At 42.9% G+C, this 16,422-nt stretch overlaps 1 protein-coding gene across 1 annotated transcript in view; it reads right to left on the reverse strand.

The window, feature by feature from the left end:
* Positions 1-16,422, reverse strand: part of COL4A2 (collagen type IV alpha 2 chain) — a 269,480-nt gene that overhangs the window by 27,310 nt on the left and 225,748 nt on the right. Inside the window, exons 34-39 of the mRNA XM_077482894.1 lie at positions 11,621-11,746; positions 8,663-8,844; positions 3,685-3,748; positions 3,527-3,601; positions 2,847-2,954; positions 2,203-2,310 (exon numbers count right to left, since the gene is read on the reverse strand). Of these exons, the coding sequence (XP_077339020.1) occupies positions 2,203-2,310; positions 2,847-2,954; positions 3,527-3,601; positions 3,685-3,748; positions 8,663-8,844; positions 11,621-11,746 (663 nt within the window). The remainder of the gene's footprint in view (positions 1-2,202; positions 2,311-2,846; positions 2,955-3,526; positions 3,602-3,684; positions 3,749-8,662; positions 8,845-11,620; positions 11,747-16,422) is intronic.

Here is a 16,422-nt window from a genome sequence, read left to right on the forward strand (position 1 = left end):
CGCCTGTGCAAGAGGGCTGCGGCCTACCAGGTGGCAATCGAGCAACTCCAGCCGCCCCCCGGAGGGCCCAACTCTGTTTGCATTTTGCGAGGTATTACCGCAGCACCACCCCATCAGATGGATCCAACGACAGCCTGAGTTCAGCCATTGGTCGGCCATCTCAGTTTGTTCTACAGAAGGACATCTCATCCAGAATCGCTGTTCGGGAGATTCCTTCAGTTGGGGAGAGGGCTGCCAACCGCCAGTCACAATTTTTGCCTTGTTATATCTTTTGGACACTGTGCACAGACACCTTGCCCATAGGATCAAGGATCACTTTATTACATTACATAAGACACAGTACATCTGTTAATATCTGTTTACACTGTTTTGGGCAATTCCTCACCTGAGTCTTGGCTGTCACTCAGGATTCATATCCTCCTATCCATATATCTTTGTTCTAGTAAAACCTACGAGATTATTTTATCTAACTTGTTGGAGTGTCATTGAAAGGTGCCTGCAAAATGTCTGAACCTAGAGTGTCAGGTGGGCTGGAGGGTTCACAGGGTCAGGGAGGTGCAGATGAAAATGTCACTCTGAGCAGCCCTCAAGGGGGCAGTGTTACATATGCTTAAAGCGGAATTTTACCCAAAAGAGAACGTTCAGCTTGTTGGGAGAATACACATGTGAATGGAGCCCAAGAATCACAAGTCTGCCATGAAATATTCGAATCCAAGAAGAGCATTACTAGCTTCATCAAAGGTTAAACCTGTCCCTTATAGCAGATTGGACAGCACTGTGCTTGTGCTGTCTAATCTGCCCCTCTCTAAGTTGTAAAAATCTGGCTGATCCTGCCAGTTCCTGTGTCCCCCTCTGTGTCCTCACCATGATAATTATGGCTGCTGAGCTCTGACTACCGTGGTCAGTTTACATGCCTCCGTCATCCACAGCTCTCCTCTATCTTCCTCACCCTTCCCTCACTGTCCACTCATGTCTGTCTGTCAGCTCCTGCCAGCTCCCTGTCTGTGTGTGCTGCCCCCCTCCTGCTGCTATTAGTACAAAAGAAACGTTCAAACATTGTGACTGCCAGACCCTCTGTTTTTATCAAGGTATAACACACTCTAAGGCTCGGTTCACACAGGGGGCGACACGAGGCGACACGACTTGCCGTGCCGCGACCTGACAAGTCGACCCCGTTCTGTACTACGGAACCGTTCTAAGAGGAGCGACTCGAGTCGCTCCGACTTAGAAAAAAGGTTCCTGTACTACTTTTGGGCGACCTCGGGGCGACTTGCATTGACTTCTATACAGAAGTCATTTGCAAGTCGCCGCTGAGGTCGCGGCAGGTCGCGGCGAGGCAAGTCGTGTCGCCTCGCATCGCCCCCTGTGTGAACCGAGCCTAAGTGTTTTTTTAAAACAACCTGTAAAAAACTATTTTTTTCAGCAATATTCTGCCCGGTCACGTGACTCCTGAAAATTCTACTCTGATCCAGGGCTACAGTGGGAGGGACTAAGCGGCCGATCATGTGACCCCCCTGGCTGGTGTCAGAGGGATATCTTGGCCCTTCCTGCTGTAGCCCTGGATTGGAGTAGGAGAGCGTCTGGGAGTCACGTGACCGACCTGAATATATCTGAAAAAAGGGTATTTACAAGCTTTGTTTTAAAATTAAGTTAAATTAGAGGGGCTGGCAGTTAATGTCTGTTTAAAGGTAACAACCACTTTAATGACTTCAATTGTCTGCAGAGCATTTGTTTTAGAGACCATGATAGGAATACTTTTCTTGATTATAGACTGTATTAATTTCTACTGAGAACATGTGTTTATAAAACAAGGATGAATAAAGTAAAATGTAAATTGAGTGATAACTATAATTAATATTGCAAAATTTTAATTACCTCCCAACCTTCTGAGATGAAAAAGAGGGACACAAAGATCTCATGCCCCAACTTACATAGCCCATAAAAAAATAATAATCAAAAATAATTGTCCTTATCCACAGGGCCTTCTCCATCATCAAAAATATCAATTTCAATCATTTAAAGGTTGGATTAAAGGTTTAGTGTAGTATAACACTTTTTTCCATAGAAGTTTACGCATCAAACCAAAAAGAGGGACAACAGAGAGGGAAAGCGGGACAGCTAGATTTGGTTCCGAAAGAGGTAAAGTCCTTCCAAATGAGGGACAGTTGGGAGCTATGCATTTACAAACTTTCATTCCATTACCTTGTTGACCCGGTAAACCAAAGATACCAGAACTTCCCTTTTCGCCATGGACTCCTGGAAATCCAGGATCCCCCTGGGATCCAGGTATGCCTAACAAGCCAGGTAAACCTGAATAAAATGAAATGACCAAATAAGCATCATCCACATAAGAAATAAAAATAGTCAAATTGCAATAAAAGAAAAGAAGTGGAAAATGGTAGATAGGAAAATAATAAACCTACATACTCTCCTAGATGGCGGCAGCATCGATCTAATGATCACATGACCAGGCTGTGGGTGCAGGAACAGCTGCGCACTGAAAGGCTGAGCCAGCTGCTGGTCAGGCATCTGGGTGGATCTCAACATTGTTATCAAGATCCCTGCAGAACCGGGACCGGCTCTGTGATGTCAGCCAAAAGTGGGATTTAGCCTGCTGTGGGCTTAATCTGATCAATCTAATCTCACAGGAGTGCAGAACAAAGTGCACTCATGTGGCTCACAGGAGAAGTATGGCCAAAAAGGGCTTTGGCCATAAAAGTTGTCTATAATATTGTCAGGTTTTGCAAAAGATAAATAAGTAGTATGTTGCATTCTGACAAATATTGCTTAAGACCAATTACAAAAACAAAGGCAACAATATTTTTTGTCTTGTATTCAATAGATACCTCTTTCTCCTTTTTGTCCTGGTTGTCCAGGATCTCCACTCATTCCTTCAATGCCAGGAAAACCTCCATCTCCTGAAAATCCCTTTTCTCCATGTGTTCCTCTTTGTCCTGCAATGTCAACAAAATGTTCACAAATTTTAAAAGCAGTATAGAATTTGTACAGCATGCATTTCAAAGATTTCAAGATTTTCATTCCCGAAATGTATATTTTATTAACACCAATTTTATGATGACTTCTTGCTCCGAGAAGTAGAAAACCACACTATGATGTTTGTTCTGTTTTTATTGCTGAGGTCTATATTATTTGTATTGCAATGTATAAGTAGTCAATGGTAGTAAAATCTTGGTTGCCCTGATATTCAAACTTTGCAATGCCCTCCACAATTATGGAAGCCAGAACCAGCTTTATGTCATCCTCATCAATTTACATTTCATCCTCTTAAAAAGTGACTGGCTGAAAAATAACCAAACCTTATAGATTTTGGTAATTAAAAGTTATCACTTGCCAATAAGAAGATGTATATATGTTTATACTGTCAGTTTATCTGTAGCTTCCGCTGTGAGTGCGATGACAAATTATACACTTTTTATTGCCATGTCTTTAGTCTCATGTAGTTTTTTCACAAACAAGCACCAAAAAATGAACATATATATTCTGATAAAATATATGGGACACATACCAGGAAACCCATGGTCACCTATCACGCCCTTGTTCCCTCTCTCTCCTGGTAAATCAATAGAATCTCCTTTTTCACCTGGATGGAGGAATGTACATACAAGTCATTATATGTGTACTTTTTAAATCATACAACATATATATCATATATTGCAGGTTTACCTTTATCTCCAAAATATCCTTTGTAACCTGGAATTCCATATAAACCGGGCATGCCTTTTGAACCCTGTATGAGAAATTTATGAGTGATTTCCAGGACACTCAGGACATTCAAAACATAATGATGATCATATATATAAACTCTTCTGTCTACTATATTATTAGTAGCCACACTACATTAGTATACATGTAAGTTGTCTACAAAGCTATTTATATGTAGCCAGCAATATACAATAGATCTCCTCCCTAAAGAACTTTAGTTAGCCCCTTTAACCACTTGTGTACCGGGCACTTTCACCGCCTTCCAGCCCAGACCTATTTTTAGCTTTTAGCACTGTAGCACTTGGAATGACAATTGCGCGGTCATGCAACACTGTACCCATATGAAATTTTTATAATTTTTTTCACATAAACAGAGCTTTCTTTTGGTTGTGCTACTGGGTTTTTTATTCTTTGCTAAACAAATGAAAAAAGACCAAAAATTCTGTTTTAGTTTCTGTTAAAATTTTTTGCAAACAGGTCATTTTTCTCCTTCACTGATGTGCGCTGATGAGGCTGCACTGATGGGCACTAATAGGCAGCACTGATAGGTGGCACTGATGAGGAGGCACTGATGAGGAGGCACTGATAGGTGGCACTGATTGGGAGCACTGTTGGGCAGCACTGATAATCAGGACACCGACATTGTGATCAGCTGTGATTGGAAACAACTGTTCATGTGGTAAATGGGTGCCCCAATTGGCCCTTTACCCCGATCTTTGAAAAGCTGTGTCTGAAGGATACAGCAATCACAGGGCATGTGAGGGAGGGCTTGGTTCTGGTAGGACATCAATAGGCTCCCTCCAAGAACTGTCATTCAGCTATAGCGCAGTCGGCAAGTGGTTAAAATACTGCATCCAGTCCTGAAGACCTCACTTACAATAAGATACAAGCAATCAAACAACAAAAATGGTGAAAGGCCTGAGAAATAAAACATATCAGAAGTTAATGCAGGAACTTAATGTACTGCCCTCTTAGTTAGGCTGCTAAGTATGTTTAGTATTTGACTCCTACTGTAGTCGGAGGAGCAGCAATTGTTTAGTCTGGTCCATTCAAGGCTTCACAGACTGGGAGTCTGATTGCTTCGCTCTGCCTCTAGAAGAAGTTTCTAGCGCTCAGGGAGGGAGGTTTCAAATGACCAGCCCAAATATTGAGCTTAGCCTAGCCAATCCCTGGGAAGGTGTGCCCAGAAGGTGTCTTCGATGCTGTTACATAGTCTGGAGACCTGAGGAGATTGCCTTTTTCCCTCCTGAGGGAATGGATCTGTGACCTGAAAGGAGGGGGCAGCCTGCATCCTGGCACCCTTTGGACTGGATTCTGGATTACATTACAAGAGGCTTCAAGTATGGACTGATCTTGTTCTAGGATTCAGTGGGTAGAGCCTCCTTTCTGTGCTGCACCTTAAAGCTACCGTATATACTCGAGTATAGGCCGACCCGAATATAAGCCGAGGCCCCCAATTTACCCCCAAAAAAACTGGCAAACTTATTGACTCGTGTATAAGCCGAGGGTGAGACATGCCTGTCCATCCCTGTGTGTGTGTCCGTCCATCCCTGTGTGTCCGTCCATCCCTGTGTGTCCGTCCATCCCTGTGTGTCCGTCCATCCATCCCTGTGTGTGTGTGTGTCCATCCATCCATCCATCCCTGTGTGTGTGTGTGTCCATCCATCCATCCATCCCTGTGTGTGTGTGTGTCCATCCATCCATCCATCCCTGTGTGTGTGTGTCTCCATCCATCCATCCCTGTGTGTGTGTGTCTCCATCCATCCATCCCTGTGTGTGTGTGTATCCATCCATCCCTGTGTGTGTGTGTCTCCATCCATCCATCCCTGTGTGTGTGTGTCCATGTGTGTGTGTGTGTGTGTGTGTGTGTGTGTGTGTGTGTGTGTGTGTGTGTGTGTGTGTCCAGCCTACCTGTGTCCCGAGCCTCCGTCCCGTGCCTTGCCTCCTTGCCTCCGTCCCGTGCCGTGCCTTGCCTCCTTGCCTCCGTCCCGTGCCGTGCCTTGCCTCCTTGCCTCCGTCCCGTGTCGTGCCTTGCCTCCTTGCCTCCGTCCCGTGCCTTGCCAGGATCGCCGCTCTTCGTCGGTGCCTCGGCGGCCATTCTAAAATTCAAAAGCCGCGCCTCCGCCTTCGCCTGTGATAGGCGGAACACTGAATTTCCCAGCAGCCTGTGTTCCGCCTATCACGGACATCGTCTCATAGTACGAGGATGAGCGGATGTCCGTGATAGGCGGAACACTGACTGCTGGGAAATTGAGTGTTCCGCCTATCACAGGCGGAGGCGGAGGCGCGGCTTTCGAATTGTAGTATGTCCGCCGTCTGTCTGCTCGATACGCTGATCGAGCAGTCAGACGGCGATGACTCGAGTATAAGCCGAGGGGGGCACTTTCAGCCTCAAAAAAGAGGCTGAAAATCTCGGCTTATACTCGAGTATATACGGTACTTCATGGTTCCCAGCTGTGAACCTATAGACCAGGGATATGCAATTAGCGGACCTCCAGCTGTTGCAAAACTACAAGTCCCATCATGCTCTACCTCTGGGTGTCATGCTTGTGGATGTCAGTCTTGCTATGCCTCATGGGACTTGTAGTTCTGCAACAGCTGGAGGTCCGCTAATTGCATATCCCTGCTATAGACTGTTCCAGTCTACCTGTATTTGTGCTTCTGTTACTGAGAGAGAGACATGTCCTCTGCAGAATTGTACTCAAGTCCTTTGGAGTTTTCCACATCACCCCTAAACCCCTCACCAGTTTCTACAAGCAATAAAATACAAAAAGACAAACCCCTAGACTGTTCAATGATCCAGAGTGAATGGGCTGTTACTGTGTGCCTGGCTGCCTCTGCACGGTTTTAGTAAAGAACCTGTTGAATCTATAGCGGGTCTTGCATGGGTAGCGCTATATTAACCACCACCATATGACATACATGTACGTGATTGACTGCAATGATTGCAGCTTTCAGCCATAACCCTGCATTTTTTTTTTTTTAGAGCCGGCGAAGCTCTAGAAAGTAGAAGCAATCCTAATGACCAAATAGCAGCTAGATTGCTTTTTACAGGCGCCACCCTCCCCCCTACAATACAATCTCTGATTACCTCTACAGTCTAGGAGACTGGAAGCGATTAGCATTTTTGTCACTTCCACCTTCCCCAAAAGTAAACAGCATAATTTTTTTAATAGTGAAACATCTGATCAGATCCGTGATCAGGAGCTTTTAAGGGCAGAGGAGACATCTGGGGTCAAATAGACCCCAGATCTCTCCATTTTGCTAATTTGTGTCCCTCGTTCCCATCTTAGAAAGTTGGGAGGTATGCTTTATCTTTTATTTTGGTATTTGTCTCCTAGCCCCCAGTTGTGGGCTGCTGCTGCTTCTGTCAGAGGACCTCAGGTGGATGGATGGAGCTGGATGGATATAGATTGGAAGCTGAGATTGTTAATTCCCAAAGCATGACTTGCTGTATTGGCAGCTTATGAGCTGGTGAGTGTGGTTTTACGCGGTTGCACATGGTGTCCCTTTTTTTGGATGGTAGAAGCATTACACAGGCATTTTTAAACTTAAAGGGCTTTCTAGATTATTTGTGCATTTTTTGTGTGTGATTTTCACTTTCACGTTTTTATGTCCATGATTTATAGTGGTGCTTTATTTATTATTTACGTGATTATTTAATTTGCTGTTCCTAAATTAGGGTGCTGCACCTTTATTACTGTCATATGCCATTTTTGTTGTTGTATGCTTACCTGTTGCTAGCAGCCTTCTATTTATTATTATCATTGTATTAGCACTGATTTTTTAAAACTAAAAGTATTTACTAGGGATGCACTGATACCGTTATCGGTGCTGATACAGAGTATTTTCCTGAGTGTAGATATGTGTTAACACCGCTTTATATCAGTCTCCCATCTCCACCTCCACTAACATGCAGACCAAGAATTTTGGTTGGCCAGCACGTCCAGTAAAATTACCTTTATTTCAACAAGTCCATAAAAACATGCCCAAATACTCGTAAAGCCCCGTACACACTATCAGATTGTCTGCTGAGTTTTTCCTTCAGATTTACCAAAACCATGTAGTAGAAGGGCCTGCCTGATTGCATACACATTGAAACTCCTAAGGTTTGACCTCATATTATATGGTTTTGGTAAATCTGAAGGAAAAACTCAGCAGACAATCTGATAGTGCGTACGGGGCTTAAGTGTGGAAATGCTCTCAAAACGAGTACTTTGCAGTGCTTTTTGTGTCCAAATAAGCAGTTTATTAAAATGTTACAACAACTCACAAAGTAAATATCTAGTCAAATCCATATCTGCAGTGTCCCCATCCCGCTGATGTTAGTAAGCCACAGCCACTGGAGATGTCTTGTAATTCACCCCCAAGCTGGGATGAGGAAACTGCAGATATGGATTTGACTATTTACTAAAAGGTTAGGTGATGCTTGGAGAAGACTTTTAGCAGGGGTAGTAAGTCGGTAAAGCAAATTTAAAAATGCTTGGGACAAACATAGTGCTATACTCAGATGAAAATGTAATGTAAAAAATAAATCAAAACAAAAAGGGGCAGACTTGATGGACTACATGATGTTTACCTCCCATCATTCTTCTAAGTTCTATGTTTCTAAATATAGAGGAATATTTTAAGTAACAAAGCTAAATATTTCACTTGTTGCAGACTTGTATTTCACTTGTTCTCAGACTATAGTTATTGCCTAGCCATAAAAGTTTTTTTTTTTTCCAAATTCTTTATTTGCGAAATAATACAGTAACTGTAATCATACTTGGTTACAAAGGGCAAAACTTGTTGTATTTACAATGTCTGCGACTTCCAGAGCATATGAAGATTAAAACATTTTACGTCCCTGGGTCGAGACTACTGTGTTCCCATTCTGGGATAACAGTGCCATAAAAGTTTTTAAATCCATTATACTCCAAGAAGGTGACATACTTACTCTAGGACCTGTAAATCCTGGGAATCCACGAATGCCTGGAGGACCAACTTGTCCTGGGGAACCAGGAAAACCAACAAACCCACTTTGTCCAACATCTCCTTTTTTCCCTTTTTCAAAGCTTGGCATTCCAGGTGAACCAGCTTGTCCAGGATTTCCAGGGTGGCCAGGCATTCCTTTAGTTCCTAAAAGTAATTAAAAACATATAAAACATAAATAGGTAAAAACTTAAGTTTAGCCTCCTAGCCTCAATCCATTTAAAGTGGTTATAAAGACAGAAGGTTGTTTACCTTCAGGGCCCATTCACACCTGAGTGTTTTCAGCTTGGAAAACGCTCATCTCAAAAGTGCCAAAAGGCCCAACAAGCAAAACCCCATTCATTTAAATGGCCCCTGTTCACATCTGAGCGTTCTGTCGCCTGAAGCAAAATGCCTGAAGCACAAAAAAGTACATGAGCTTCTTTTTAGGCTGATTACAGTCGTTTTTTCTTTTTTTTTACTTTGGTGACCTTTTGACCTGTACAAAACTGTGGCAAAATCGCAGCAAAAATTGTGATAAAAATCATGTGACTTTCTGCCTGAAAACGATGCACTGAGGTGTAAATGCAGCCTAAAGCATACTTCGCATTAAGCATACTTTTCACCCATGACATGTGGGTGTATGCACATTGCTAAATTACATTCCCCTTCCTCCCTCCTCATCCATATACTCCTATTGCTAAACACTATGAGGGTGGGATATAGTATGCTGATTGATTACGCTCACTAAGAAACTCACTTAGTTTTAATATAAATTAGTATTAAATATATCAAATGTAATTGCTAATACCTGGAAAGTAAAAAAATTGCCTTGGATACAGATGCTGTCTAAATAAAATAAAAGCTAGTGTAAGTCATCCTTGACTCTACCTACCATAATAAAAGAGAAGTTCCATTTTTGTTTTTTTAGTAATCACACTTACCTAGGTGGATGCAGCATCGATCCAATGCTGCATCTGTCCTCCACCGGCTCCAAGACTGAGAACCAAGTAATCAAAGATCTTTGATCACTCAGTTCTCAGAGCTCTATGAGCAGAGAGCTGGTGACTGTCAGTCACCACTGTCTGCTCTGCCCCCCCCCCCCCCCCCAATGCTCACTGGAGCGCTGGGCTGTGGTAGGAGAGGGGGCGGCTGGCTCAGGTGAATGAATTATGGCAATTAGTCCTTCTCTGATTAGTATCACTTTAACCACTTTCAGACCGGACCATTTTGCTGGCTTAAGACCAGACCACTTTTTGCGATTCGGCACTGCGTCTCTTTAACTGACAATTGCGCGGTCGTGCGACGTGGCTCCCAAACAAAATTGACGTCCTTTTTTTTCCCTCAAATAGAGCTTTCTTTGGTGGCATTTGATCACCCCTGCGTTTTAAATTTTTTGAGCTATAAACAAAAATAGAGCGACAATTTTGAAAACAAAAAAAACGCTTTATTTTTTTACTTTTTGTTATAATAAATATCCCCCAAAAATATATAAAAAACCTTTTTCCCTCAGTTTAGGCCGATACGTATTCTTCTACATATTTTTGGTAAAAAAAATCGCAATAAGCGATTATTGATTGGTTTGCGCAAAAGTTATAGCATTTACAAAATAGGGGATAGTTTTATGGCATTTTTATTAATAATTTTTTTTTTTACTAGTAATGGCGGCCATCAGCAATTTTGTATTGTGACTGCGACATTATGGCGGACACATCGGACATTTTTGACACATTTTTGGGACCACTGTCATTTATACAGCAATCACTGCTATACAAATGCAGTGATTCCTGTGTAAATGACACTGGCAGTGAAGGGGTTAACCAGTGGGTGGCAGTGTAGGGGTTAAGTATTCCTAGAGGCGTGTTACTAACTGTGGGGGGCTGGACTTTGTTTTAGTGAACAATGATCTCTGCTCAAATCACATGGAGTAGAGATCAGCGTCACTTGTTGCTAGGCAGAACGAGGAGATGCTGTTTACAACGGCATCTCCTCGTTCAGCCGCCCTGTGAGACAATCGTGGGTATGCCCGTGGCGATCGAGTCCACGGGACCCGCGAACGGACTCACGGGGGTCCCGACCAGCACGCTACCGCGCCGCCGCCGGCGAGCTCGCGATGGCAGGGCGGCATTTAAAACTGGACCTACCTGTATGCCAATATGCCTGCCCGTGCCATTCTGCCGATGTACATCAGCGCGCGCAGGTCAGGAAGTGGTTAAGAACATAACATTCATTTTTCATGAATGTAGTTTTTCATCCCAGTATATTACACTGCAGTAACCTCCCATATATGTGGTTTCTTTTTCCATCCTGTTTTTTGAGGACTTCCTCCTAAGATTGTGTTTATTATTACATGCTCTTGCCTTTTAAAGTGATGCTCCACCCAAAAAAGAGAGAGCCTCGCTTGTTTGCCACCTCTACCTCTACCTGGTTTTTGCAAGTACCCGCTCCCACTTTCGGCTGAGCCTGCCATGGCAAACTCAATCAGAAGTTCGGCCCACCTTCTCCTTCCCTCGCCGCTGGGCCATTCACTAAGCACAGCGCACTTCACGCATGCACAGTAGAGAACCATCTGTGTCACTACTGGTATCCCTTAGCAGAGATGGCGGTGGCAGCACCTCAGAGCTGATTCAAAAATCGGCTTGGGTGAGGACACTACTGGATTCATGGACCAGTAAGAGTCCTAAATTAAAAGTCAGCAGCTACAGTATTTGTAGCTGCTGACTTTTATTTTTTTTTCTGAAGGAGCCCGGAGCTTCACTTTCAGGTAATATTATTAAAAGATTCCAGGTTTAATTTTTTTGGCAAAGCTTAGTTGAACAAGCTAAATTTAGAAGCTGATTGGCTACCATGCATAGCTGCACCAGATTTTGCACTCTCCAGTTTGAGCAAATCAACCTCATTATGAAATGCATTTTTAATAGGAAGGAAAGTATAATATGCTTACCATTTAGCCCAGGAACTCCAGGAAATCCAGTAACACCTACATTTCCTTTTTCTCCCTTCATCTTGTCTAGCATACTTTCCTCCATTTTTGGTTGTGGTCCCGGAGGTCCCTCCTCCCCTCGATCACCTAAATACATTCAATAGTAAGAATTAACATAAACTTTGCTTAAATACTAAACGAATCTCAAAAATGTCTATACTCATTCTGGTCAAGGGTGAAAAAGTATAATTTCCATAAACTCTCTTTTGTTCATACTGTCTAGATCAGTGGTGGTCATATTAATATACAGTATAAGAGGCCTCAAGTATGGCTTCTGATGTGTTTAGAGGGCTGCAGAATAGTTTGCTTGTTATAAATGTGCTGTTATTATTTATTAGAACCGTAGTATTAGCTGTTGTAGTTTACATTAATTTATTATCTATCTTAACTGCTTAAATACTGGCCACTTTCACCCCCTTCCTGCCCAGGCCATGACAATTGCGCGGGCATGCAACATTGTACCCAAATTACACCTTTATCATTTTTTTTTTCACATAAATGGAGATTTCTTTTGGTGTTATTTAATCACTGCTTGGTTTTTTTGTAAGTACATTTTGTAAATAAGCAATTTTTCTCCTTCACTGATGTGCACTCTGGAGGCAGCACTGATGGGCACTGGTAAGTTGCACTGATGGGAACTGATGAGGCGGCACTTATGGGCACTGATGAGGTGGCCCTGAAGGGCACTGATTAGGTGGTACTGATGAGGGGGCACTAATATGTTGCACTGATGGACACTGATAGCTGGCATTGATATGCGGCACTGATAGGTACTGATAGGCACTGATAGGTGGCACTGATGGACACTTATGGGCAATGATAGCTGGCGTGGATAGGTGGCACTGATGAGCAAGCACTAAAAGGCAGCACTCATTTGTGTCACCGATGGGCACTGATCTGTTTGGTTTCACGATGGACATTGATTGATGTCACTGATGGATACTGCTGGGGCTGCACTGATGTTTACCTGTTCAGATCTCCCCGCTGATCAGCTCTCCTCACCTCATACTCTGTCAGTGTGAGGCGAGGAGAGCCAATAAACGGCACCTCCGTGTTTACATGGACACAGCCGATCACATGGGTAAAGAGCCATGTCATTGGCTCTTTACCGACATCGGGGTCACACTGTGTGCTATACACATGCACTACCGTGATCACAGTGCAGCATGCCCCCGCGGAGCGCGCAAGAGTGGTGACACTGGGGCAACGTCATATGATGTAATTTTACTATACGGCGGGTGGGAGGTGGTTAAGTATTTAAATGGTGTTGGGACTCACGTGGGGGGGGGGGTCAGTAGCACAGTGGGCACACATTGAGCACTGGTCGTGTGTTGGTCACCACCGGTATAGGTTAATGGAGAGTTATAGGCAAAACTTTTTTTTTCATTTTGTATAGAGTAAGGGAGAGTTATAACCCCTGTAAGGTTTACTTTTTCCATCTTTGTCTCTTTGGGGAGATTTACCTTCACTTCCTTCCCCGTAGCCAAACAGGAAGTGAAAATCCCTGCAAATTAAGGTAATTTCTTGGGGACCCCCTCATCACCAGAACTAGTGTCTCCATTGGAACATTTTTCTGGGAACAACCCAACATTTGGGATTTTCTTTTACTTTCACTTTCAATGATAATGGTAAACAGGACAAATAGAGAGGGTATATCTCCCTAATGGGGGCAGAGATAGCAATAAAAACTCAATAGGTGTTCCAATCCCTTTCCACTCTGTCCAAAACATAAAAAAAAAGTTTTGCCTTAAGTTATACTTTAATTCTGCAAATAAAATCAATACAAATGTAGACCATAATTCATATATGGTTACAGCTCTCTATGGTGTAAATCCTCCTCAATACAAACTTTTGTGTTCAAATGTGCTTACAAGTATGCCCCATGATGCATTAAAAGCAGAAGAGAAATGATCACATTTAGGGATTGATTGCAAAATATTACAATATACTAGGTTTTTGTTTTTTGAGTTTAATGCTGCTTTAACCTCTTCTCTTTGTCAAGGCATTTCTAGCTACAAGTATACCCATTTTCTGGCAAAGAACCTCCTAGACGTGAGAAGAACCTGGGGGCACTATTTAAATATCAGGTGTGCCATGAGAATTTTGTGAGATCCAGTAAAAGGAATGTATGCTATTAAGATGAGAAACTAAAAAAAGTTAAATTCTAAATTATTTTAGCACAAACGATATAAACTATGTAACTATGTGACTATATGTAAGGTAATGCAACAGGGACCACATACTTGTACTTATAGGTTATTCCTATTGCCATGAAAAAATGTATGCAATTTTCAGCGTGCACCGATGAATGTGAGAAAGAGGGGGCATGAACGAAATGTAAGCCTGCTGCAACCATTCAGCACAAGGTGAAGTAGAAATCAGCTAACATGCTAGAATTGAGTAGGTTATGTCTGTCTTCTGAATAAGAAGGAGCTCCCTTGTAAAAGTCATGGTCCTAGTGTAGCGCCCTGCTCCTAATGAGCAGACGCTATTATTTTTCAAATTTAGTCGTCTGAAGCTGTAGTTGGGCTCAGGCTAATTTTTCCTAAAAGTTCTGGTTTCTCTGCCAGTCCAGCTGGGTTCTCACTTGACCGTAGGAGTCGCTGTCACCGCCGGTAGATGTGGAAATGCAGCAGGCTGGATGTATGAATACCACCTCTTGCTCGGAAATAGCTCGGTGAGAGTGGTTTGCCTGCTGTGCATTCTGGGAGAGGGTACCAACACCATTTTTGGTGGTTCGTTTTTCGGGGTCCGCTATCCCAACCTCATGGCCCTCCTGGCCTGGGGTCTGTGTTGCATGGACCTGCGCCTCGAGGCTCTGCAGCTGAGAGGGTAGGCCCAGAAAAGTCTTGATGCCTACTGATCCAGGGGTGGTCCTGTGCTGTCTCGCCTGCGGAGAGAAGCCAAGAAAACTGGAGTATCCAAGGGAGGACTTTTCTAGGAGAGGACCGAGCGCAAGGCTGGTGGAGCCTGGAAAATCAGTTAGAGGACGCAACCCGGATCAACACCCATACAGTATCGCTGGGTTGGCTAAAATAAACTGGTACTGTATGGTAGTTCTTTAAGTAGTTCTCAAGATTTCTTAGTTCAATTGACAAGTCTGTGGCAGAGACTTTGTTGAGCATCTCACTGGCTGCTAGGTCAAGTGAGAGGGGCTTATCCGATTGTTGCTGGATCCAGTCTGTGGAGCTGTTTGTCCTCTGCATCTCACTAATACCTCTAACCTGCAATTACTAGGTGCCTGAACTCCCCCTTTATCCTTTGACCCTATTGAAGGACTGTTGTGCTTACCCTGAATAAATGTTAAAAAAAAGTGTCGGATTCAACATCATTTGGGCTACTTTCCAGCGGGACCCCTGTGACAGAGAGGTGAGCAGGTGAGGTAACGGTAAGCCCAAATAAAACCAGCAGCTCCTTCGGGGGTTAGTGCTACACTAGTAATGGACTTTCAGGTCAGGAAATGTGCTCACTTAGGATGTGTATGAGAAGCCCAGATAATTAGGCTTGGTTTATACTAGTGCAACTTCAAAGTTGCATGATTTCCAGTGCAACTTTGGAGTAAAACTTTACACTCTCAGGCACTCAAGTCGCAAGAAAGTTGCATCCTAGTAGCGCAGGAACCTTTTTAAAATCACTGCAACTTTAAAGAGGTTGTAAACCTCTCTATGGAAGTAGTACCTATAGGTAAGCCTAGAATAAGGCTTACCTATAGGTACTGTAAATATCTCCTAAACCTGTGACGTTTAGGAGATATTTACTGTGTTTTGCGCCGATGATATCATCGGCGCATATGCTGTGAAGAAAAGGCGTCCTGTGCTGTTTCTTCACGAGTGAGTACTATGACTGACGTCACAGGGTTCTGGTCAGTCACAGAGTTGGAGTCCGTGGCCCTGGAAAGGAAGAGGGGTGAACATGGATGTGGCCTGTAGAGGGGGCAGCACAGGTTTCGTTTGCAGGATACTATAATAGTATCACATAATGTGATAGTAAGCGATGCATGCTAGCACATTATGCTTTTACTTTGCAGGGGGAGAGGAAGGAAGTAAAACTTCATCTTTAAGTTGTATTGATTAGAACGCGTGCCAGTAAAATATTTTATGTGTCCAAAGTCACATGACAAGTCGCACTAGTGTGGACGGAACCTCAAAGTGAGGACATATGAGATGAAGCCCTGACATCCTAAAGTCAGGTTTGTGATGGTCACCAATTTGTTTTCATTCTGTATGTGATATACAGAGTACACAGCTGAAAATAAAAAAAGTAGCAACAATATTTGGTTCTTATTGTCTCATGTACAGCATTACAAGTGCCCACACCATATTATACAGTACCCACTGAAGTCACCCTAAGTAAAGTTATTATAATATGGATTCAACTTATTCAACTTGCTGCCTTAGTTTGTTGTATTTGTAATGTATGTGAATTCTATAGAAAAGTACATTGATACCTGAAATAGTAGTACTTTATAAAAACTAGAGAAAAATAATAGATATTACGGAATATTAGGATTAAATCTGACAGCCAATAAGATAGTTTGATATGCTGATTTCTCATTATATGAATTTAGACAGTTCCTCATCAGAAATAAATGCTGAATTCCAGGAATGGGCATTAATTACAATATTTCTGGGGCTTACCAATAGTGACAAGCAATATTGATTTGGACACACAATAATCCATGGATAAGTAAAATAGCATGTCACATCCACCTAACATAATACTACTTAGCATAGGTATAATAACAGGCTTTGAGCTGGTGTATT

This window comes from Lithobates pipiens, unplaced genomic scaffold, assembly GCF_037356315.1.
Source record: "Lithobates pipiens isolate NorthernLeopardFrog02 unplaced genomic scaffold, aLitPip1_a1.2 Scaffold_16, whole genome shotgun sequence".
Lineage (NCBI taxonomy): Eukaryota > Metazoa > Chordata > Amphibia > Anura > Ranidae > Lithobates > Lithobates pipiens.